Source organism: Fonticula alba (genome assembly GCF_000388065.1).
Source record: "Fonticula alba strain ATCC 38817 unplaced genomic scaffold supercont2.1, whole genome shotgun sequence".
In the NCBI taxonomy this organism is placed as follows: Eukaryota; order Rotosphaerida; family Fonticulaceae; genus Fonticula; species Fonticula alba.
Window position 1 is genome coordinate 4,288,954 of NW_009242971.1, and position 7,926 is coordinate 4,296,879.

Sequence of the window (7,926 nt, forward strand, 5' to 3'; positions counted from 1 at the left end):
GAGAGAGAGAGAGAGAGAGAGAGAGAGAAAGAGAGAGAGCCGAGGGTCGGCAGGCACAACACTCCCTTGAGCTTTGGACCGGCCAGTGCTGGGCCTCTCGCCGTCACGGTCTTTGAGCTCTCCCGCCCCGAGGAGACACGGTGGCCCGACGAGGGGCCCACGGACACACCTTCTCCGCGCCCCCCTGCCCAGAGCACCAGCGCCTTTCGCACTCCATCCTCCTTCCCCCCCCCGGACCAAAAACCGGCCCCAAAGACCGTTCCTCCTCCCGCCCTGGCACGGACGGCCCGCGGGGAACTTACTCCAGGATCCACTCCTCTCTGTCGAGCGAGCGAGCGAGCGAGCGATGGTAACCTCGCCCCCCCCTCCTGCGACCAATAACCTGACCCGCCCGCTGCTGACCGGGCGCGCCATCTTCTCCCCCACGAGCCTGGCCTGACCCTTGCCCTGGGGGAGCGAAAGGGGCGCCGCTCTGTCAAGTCGCCCCATGTGCGGAGGGGGGGAGCAGCAAGGAACGAGTCCCGGTCAGTGTACCCGCTCACACACATGCGTCGCACCGGAGCGAGCCCTCACCAGGGCAGGCAGCCTCAACAAGGTCGCCGCCCCGTTACTGCCCCCTTCTCTGCGGCCGGGTGCAATTCGGGCGGCTCACTGCCGCGAGGTGCCTAGCGTTGTCACCTCGGCCTGAACACCGACAAGCCTCCCCGTCGGCGTCTCCAGAGACGCAGGGCCCGGTGCGAGGCCAACCCTACATTGAAAACCTGGGTCTGCCTCAGGAGGGTGCTCCGTCAGCATGCGAGCGCCAGGTACCTCGCTCCAACAGAACCGCCCCATCGGGCGGACGAGCGACACACCAGACGGCGAAGCGGACGAGACATCCCCACGCCCCCTGCAAGGAACAGCGTCCGGCTAGCCGGCAAGGCACACCGCACACGCGGGGCATTTTCCTTCGGGACACTCTTCAGAATGGCCACAGAAAAACAGCCCCGTCTCCTGATTGCGGATTGATAAAACGGTCGAATATTTTTTCGGCCATTTACACTCCCGGGTGCTGTTGCGGAGGGGGATTTCCCTGCAATTGATCCAAGATGTTTCTTGATTTTTGCCACCCACCTCGCAATTCAGCCCAGTCCTGCTGCCCCTATTGTGATAAACATTTTACACGCATAAATATATTCCAAGGGAGGTTCTGGGTGCTGGTCGACGGGTGAAGTACGTAGCATGCAGTTGCCAACTGGGCGCCGGTAGTCGGGCCCCTCACGAGGCGGGACACCCCCCTGCTCCGCCCCCCCTGGGCGTCGCGCTGCACTCACAGGCGGGAGGGGACAACAGCGGGTGCACTTGCTGCGAGACATGGCGAGGGCCAGCGATCTTGATTGTGCACCACGCTGCCCCCATCAGCTCCCTGCAGCTGGCGGCGGCGGGGGGAGCGATCGCCCGGCAAGCGCCAACCTAGCCGCGGCCCATATACCGTTCAAACTCGTCATCCATCTCGCGCGAGTCCGTATGCCGACGGGAGTCGCCGCTGCGGCGGCCACCACCAGTACCGCCGCCGCCGCCGCCGCCGCCGCGGCTTCCGAAGCCGCGCGACGAATGCGAGGAATCCCGGTGGTGCGGGCGCCGGCGGCCATACTCGCCACCGTCATCGTAGTCGTCATCGCGGTGCCGGCGCGGCGGCCGAGTCTCGGCCACCGTGGACAGACGGTGCGCCAGCCGGTGCCGACCGCCACCCTCCTCCCGGTGCCATGCGGCCCCTGCGTCGTCATCATCGTCGCGGTGGCGATCACGATCGCGCTCACGCTCGCGATCGCGCCCGCGACCCTCCGGCCGCAGGCGCGCACTCGACTCGAAGGGATCGGCGCCGGCACGAGGGTGGCCACCGGTGGCGCCCCAGCGCCCACCGCGGCGAGACGCGCCGCTTCCCCAGCGGTCCGCGGCCCGGGGCTCATTGTCCTCCTCCTCATCGTCATCCTCGCCGACGCGCGAGAAACCCCGATCACGGAAGGAAGACAGCCGGCCAGCCGCCTGGTCAAAGACATCGCCATTGTCCAACCCGGCCCCAGCTGGCCCGGTGGCCTCGACCACCATGCCAAGGCGCTGGCGCAGGGCCGGACTCAAGGACGCCGTGTCGGCATGCTCCAGCGTCCCGAGGGGGACCGTGCGCAGGGTCGGCACATTTAGGCGCGCGCCCAGGGGATTGTTCGAGTCCTGCACGAAGTCGGAGAAGCCACGGTCGCGGAAGATCTTGGGCTCCTGCTCGCCGCTGGCCAGGGGAACCGGGGCACCGGCAGCCGGGCGGCGCTTCGGCAGCAGCCGCGACCGGTCCTCCCCGCCATGGAGCTGGTGGATGCCGGAGCCGATCAGACGCTCGGCCGGCAGGATGGATGTCCCTCCCAGGCCAACCTGTCGCAGCAGAGTGCGGCACATCTCCTGGTGCTCGGGCTGCACCAGATCCACGGTCAGCCCCTCCACCGAGTAGACTCCCTGCTCGGCATCCAGGCAGGTGTCCACCAGGTCCCGGATCAGGCGCAGGTAGCGGAACTGGTGGTCCAGGTGCAAATTGTTCGACGCCCCAATCTCCGACACCAGCGGGTGGAGCTCCTTCCCGGGGGCCAGGGCGGCCGGCAGGGCCAGCAGCTCCGGCGACACCAGATCCACGATTTGATCGAAGAGCACCGGGTCGGTGATGGGGTTCTCCGGGCGCTCGGCGAGGCCAAGGTTGTGGACTTTCCACCCCCGTCGGCAGCAGAGCCAAGGACACGCCCGAGTGGGCAGGGGGGAGCGGGCGTGGCGGAGGAGACAAAGTCAATCCCATGGTCTGGGGCGAGGGGGGGGGGGGGGGGGGGGGGCAGGGCTGGGCACCGGCCAACGGGACAGCCAGAGCATCCGACATGCCACGTACTCCGGAGTTTGCTCAGCTCTTCGCTGATCGTGAAAAGCTTGTCCAGGACCGAGGACAGGACTCCGGCGCGCTGGTCGTCAGTTTCCAGAGCCACCAGTTCCTCGCTCTGGAGGAACCCCCGGCAGACCAGGTACCGCTCAGAGCCAGCCGGCCGCGAGCAGGACGGCTTGACCAAATGGACGGAATTGAAGAGACGCGTCAGGATGTAGATCATCCCCACACTAAAGGGGGTGACGGTGTCGAAAACCTTGAGAGCCATGCTACCGCCTGGGCCCCGGGAGACGCGAGCGCGCCGGGGGGCGGGGTGATTGGGAGAGGGGCCGGCCAGTGTACGAAGCATCATGGGCACAGGAGTATGGTAATGGGTGTGAATGTGTGTGTCCAGTGTGTGTGTGTGTGTGTGTGTGTGTGTGTGTGTGTGTGTGTGTGTGTGTGTGTGTGTATGACACGGCCCGAAGGGATGGCGCACCTTTCCGCAGAATGCTGAGGCCGGTGAGCATCTCGCAGAAGACCAGATGGCGCACAAGTTGCTCCTGCTGATTGGGTGCCTGATTGGTATTCACGGTCTACATGGGGAGGATGGAGCATCGTGCGTCAGCAACCGGCATAATCGGAAGGCGGGGGGGGGGGGGGACACAAAAAGAAAGAGATAGAGACAGGGGAAGAAGGACATACACCATCGGCGATGACGAAATGGCAGAGTTCCCCATCGAAGGAGCGTTTGGTGAAGTTCACAAAGTCACGGATGACCTCGGTGCTCATGAGACTGGCTGTGCACATGGGCCGGAGGCGAGAGGGGGGAGATATGTTAGCCGAGGTTGCCACTACCATGGCAGGCAGGGCCGGGGGCGATAGGGCGACAGAGACGCACCGGATGCAATCTTGTTGGTGAAGGTGTGCAGGTTTTCGCGCAACTCGGGACTGAGCCTCGGGGGCAGGCGACCGGCGCGTTGCTGCAAAGGACGGACCACACAGCAGATGAGGGGCACACACAGACGCACATGCGGGGGCGGGAAAATCAGTGGGTGCGTCGTTCAACGGAGTGACAGACTGAGGCCGGGAAAGGAGAGGGGCCCGTGCAGCACGTACCGCAGACAGATTCATGCAAACGCCCTGAGCGGAAATGTTGTGCTTGGAAAAAATGTACTCCGCGAAAAGACCAGCCACCGGGGCAATCTCCGCGAAGTAGAAGGTGTCATGCACGCTCGGCAGCAGGGGAGCCAGATCGAATTCGGCGTCCATCAGCAGGAGCTTGATCGGCGTCCGGGTCCGGTACGGGCCGCTACCGAGGGACTCGAAGGGATTGGTCACCGCACGAGCGGTCGTAAAAACCGCGTCAGGGACCGTATCGAAGGAGGACTGGGCAGGGGGGGGGGGGGGTGGGTCATCATATCCGTCAGAGCGGCGAGGCGAAATGCGGCACGGCAGGGTGGAGAGAGGAGGATTGAGAGGGGGAGAGAAAGAGAGAGGGCGGATGCACACCTTAAGCTCGTTGATGGCGTCGTAGGCATGGTCCACGCAGTAGACTCGGTTGTTGTCCTTCACCTGCTGGTGCTGAAAGGCCGCAACACCAAGAGGGGAGGGAAAGGCAGCAGGTCAGGTGAATGCATGAAAGGGGAGAAGAAGCCTGGCCGCACAGGAGACGGCGTACAGTTTGGTAGGAGGTGCCAGTGCAAATGAGCGACTCCAGCGGACCGTCGGCCAGGGCCTGGGCCAACGGCATGGTAAAGGTGGAGCTGAGGCTCAGAGGCACAGGCTCAGGGGCAATGGCCTGCTGGCCGAGCGCACTGACCTGGTCAGCCGCCATCAGGGGGGCGCTATCCGCCAGAGGGATGTCCAGCTCCATCTGTCTCTCACCTGGCTGGGGAGTGCGCGCGTGGATATAGAAGGGGGGGGGGGGGGAAAGGACGGGGAGATGTGTGGAAAGAGGTGGAAAGGGAGGCGGGGGAGGGCAGGCGGGGGGAGGAGAGGCGGCACTTTGTGGCGGCACCATGGGCCGCCTCGGACTTCGGCACGCCAGCAAATCAGAGGTGGCCGGAAAGCCGGCCCGCCAAAGAGGCATACCTCGCGCCAGCGCTGCCCATCTCCCACCCTCCACCCCCCGTTCGGCATGCGCCACCGGCCTCCAGGTCGAGGCGGGGATGGGGCATGTAATAGGGGAGGAACATGAGAAAAGACCGAAACAAATGCCTAGACAAGCGGTTCACGGATCGGTGACGGTGTGCCAGGTCATGTGCGTTGATCATGTGCCAGAGTCCCGAGGCGACCACTCCGCGCGGGACTTCGGACCGCGGGTGGCCTGGCGACCGGCGGGGAGAGGCCCCCGCACCAGGAGTGACTGACGCGGCCTTTCCCTGGCCGATGGGCCCCAAAAGGCGCGAGGCCTTGCTGTGTCTATCCCCAGCATGGGCGGGCGAGATAGGGCAGGGAGGAGCACTCATTCCCCGCATCTGTTCTTCAAGCCGAAGGGGCCCGCACCGGCGTCCGAAGCGGGGGGCGAGGGCATCATTCCCCGGACGACCTCCAGCAATGGAGGAGGAGGGACCTTGAGCACCGCGACTCCGTGCCTCCCCTGCGCCCCTTTCGCTGTGTCGTGTCAGCGCCCGGATCCCACGCCTCCTGGAGGAGGATTGTAGCGGATCAGGCCCAGCTGGACAGGGGGGCCCCTGCAGCGGCGTTCGGCTGGTTGTCCACTCATTTCTCCAGAAAGTGAGCCTTGCGGCTGGACTCGGGTGCGAGGGCGGAGGGACGTGGGCCGGGGCACTGGCGCTGATAGGCCCAAAGGTGGTCATGATGGCGAGAGGCAGGGGAGGGGGGGGAGGGAGAGAGAGGGGATGTAACAGAGGCATAGAGGCGGCGCATCGCTCTGCATAGGGGGGGGGAGAGAGAGAGAGAGAGGAGAGAGGGAGACGCTGCCCGAAAGGGATGAGTAGAACGGAGGTGCACCAATGTGTGCGTGTGTGTGTGTGTGTGTGTGTATGTGTGATAACCTATGCCGTCATATGTCGCTTTTATTGGGAGGTATGTGTGTAGGGAAGCGCCTGTTCCCTGGTATGCCAGTCTTGAGACTCACCCGGCCACGCGCTGCCACCCTTGTCCCACGTCTCCCCCCCGCCAGGGGGGGAGAGGAGGAGACAGGGGACAGGAGAGACGCGGGGGAGACAGGGACCGAACACACAGGGCAATAAGCGAAGGGATGTGACACAGAGGGAACGCCGGGATGAGCCGCGGACGGGCGCGCATATGTGTGCAGCCCACGCCTCATGGTTGCACAACAAAGGAGGCGCACACATGCGCGCACTCGATCCATGCGCAACCCCATGGCCCCTCTCCTCCCTCACACAACCCCGGCCGCCGCCCCACCCCCCTGTCGGACACACACACACATGGAAACGCGCGTGCGCCGACCGGCCTTCCCCTTCGATATAACACAAGGAGAGGGAAGAAGGGGAGACGCAGAGGAGAGAGATGGCAAGGAGGCTGAGTGTAGATGGAGAGGAGACATGATCGCGACCGAGGGGAGAGGGGGGACGCGTGGCCGAGAGGAGGGGGGAGGCCCTTTCTCCGCGCGTTGGCCCCGCCCCCGGACGCGGGAGGGCCGATGGCTCCAGCACACGTCATGGCGCAGAAGGATGGAGCATACAAGGAAGGAGGCGATGTGTATACCCACACCGGGCTCGCGTGCGCCGTGGGTGGACTGGTCGGCCCTCGCGGTCACGCAAGGGCCCGGCAAGAGCACATGGAAATGTGCACTTAGGCGGTGAAGGACCTGCGGGGGGAAAAGGCCCAAGGGAGTGAGGGGAGTGAGGGGGGGAGAGAGAGAGAAAGAGAAGGAGGGGCGAGGGCAAGTGTGGTTAGCGCGAAGAAAGGAGAGACCCATGCCAAGAGGGCGGAACGCGGGGGAACGGCGGCGAGGTGCACGATGCAAGGAACAGCGGTAGGAGGAAGAAGAAGGAAGGCCAGCGGCGAAAAAAAAGGGAAGAGGAGAGACACGCACTCCTGGAGCAGGCCGTCCTCCTTGGCGAGGCGGGTGATGGAGTCGTCGGACTCGGCGTTGGCGCGGACGTAGCCGGAGACGGCGTAGGTCTTGAAGTCGCCAGTCAGGCGGCCGTTCTCATCGACCTCACCAACGTTGATCTGGACGGAAGCGTGGTCCTTGATGGTGAGGAGGCGACCGGTGACGGAGCTGATGACGACGAAGGCGAGAGAGAGAGAGAGAGAGAGAGAGACAGGTCAGGGCGGTGTGGCAGGAGAGAATAGTGACATGCAGGCGCAGAGGAAGGAGGGAGGAGGAGAGAGGGAAGGGGGAGAGGAGGAGCGTGAGACTCGCAGGACAGATCCAAGGGGGATGCGAGCACTGGTGCATCACCATGCACGAGCTTCTCTCTCCCTCCTGCGCCTGTCAGCGGTCCGGGTGGTGCCCTCGCTGCCGCCGGATTCTGCGGTGACACGGGTTCCCTGTCCCGCCTCGCAGTGCGCTCCGGCGCAAAGAGAGGGAGAGGAGGAGGCCGAACATGGAGAATGGAGGCAGGAAGGCAGCGTGGGAGAGGAGGGAGGGAGAAAGCCGAGGATCAAGTGTTGCAATGGCGGCACACAGGTAGGGTGGGATGCATGGGAGCAGTCGGACGGATGGACGGGAAACCATCTGCCGATCGGGCAAAGGAAGGGGAGAAAGAGCTGCCGAGAAGACGACCGCGGTGGAGGAGCGCAGGCGGGGAGGGGAGAGGGGAAGATGGGGGCCATGTGCATTTGCAAGCACGACGAGAGCAAACGCAGGAGAAGGGCGGAGAAGGGGGGGGGGAGGAGGAGAGGAAGGAAAGGGAAAGAGTGCGCACCACTTGCGGGGGATGAAGTCCATGTTGATGATGTTAGGCGACTAGGGAAAAGGCAAAAAACTGCAAATTTCTTTTCCTCGGGGCCCTTCCAGTCCGGACATGGGCGTTCGGGCGCCGGCTCAAAAAACGAGAGCCCCACATCCGGACACTCTCCCCAGGCCCCGGAGGGAGGGGGGCGGGCGGGGGGGG

The 7,926-nt window shown here is 64.8% G+C and overlaps 3 protein-coding genes across 3 annotated transcripts; all 3 read right to left on the reverse strand.

The window, feature by feature from the left end:
• Positions 1 to 1,106: 1,106 nt before the first annotated feature.
• H696_00917 (hypothetical protein) lies at positions 1,107 to 4,801 on the reverse strand. The gene is made up of 8 exons (XM_009494804.1): positions 4,554 to 4,801; positions 4,385 to 4,456; positions 3,992 to 4,261; positions 3,774 to 3,855; positions 3,578 to 3,672; positions 3,372 to 3,468; positions 2,903 to 3,169; positions 1,107 to 2,726 (listed from the first exon to the last, which is right to left on the reverse strand). The coding sequence occupies exons 1-8, from the start codon at positions 4,746 to 4,748 to the stop codon at positions 1,453 to 1,455; spliced, it is 2,352 nt and encodes a 783-aa protein (XP_009493079.1). The 5' UTR covers positions 4,749 to 4,801; the 3' UTR covers positions 1,107 to 1,452.
• A 1,362-nt stretch (positions 4,802 to 6,163) lies between these two features.
• Positions 6,164 to 6,523, reverse strand: H696_00918 (hypothetical protein; the record flags this gene model as incomplete). The annotated part of the gene is made up of 1 exon (XM_009494805.1): positions 6,164 to 6,523. One exon carries the CDS (start codon positions 6,521 to 6,523, stop codon positions 6,164 to 6,166), a length of 360 nt encoding a protein of 119 aa, XP_009493080.1.
• Positions 6,524 to 6,655: 132 nt separating this feature from the next.
• Positions 6,656 to 7,760, reverse strand: H696_00919 (30S ribosomal protein S21e; the record flags this gene model as incomplete). The annotated part of the gene is made up of 3 exons (XM_009494806.1): positions 6,656 to 6,671; positions 6,900 to 7,088; positions 7,738 to 7,760. 3 exons carry the CDS (start codon positions 7,758 to 7,760, stop codon positions 6,656 to 6,658), a joined length of 228 nt encoding a protein of 75 aa, XP_009493081.1.
• Positions 7,761 to 7,926: the final 166 nt, after the last annotated feature.

Coding starts and splice junctions, on each gene's coding strand:
- H696_00917 (XM_009494804.1), bottom strand. CDS start 4,748: ATGGAGCTGGACATCCCTCTGGCGGATAGCGCCCCCCTGATGGCGGCT. Junction 4,457..4,553: donor CTGGCACCTCCTACCAAACT/GTACGCCGTCTC, acceptor GCGGCCTTTCAG/CACCAGCAGGTGAAGGACAA. Junction 3,469..3,577: donor ATTTCGTCATCGCCGATGGT/GTATGTCCTTCT, acceptor CTCCCCATGTAG/ACCGTGAATACCAATCAGGC.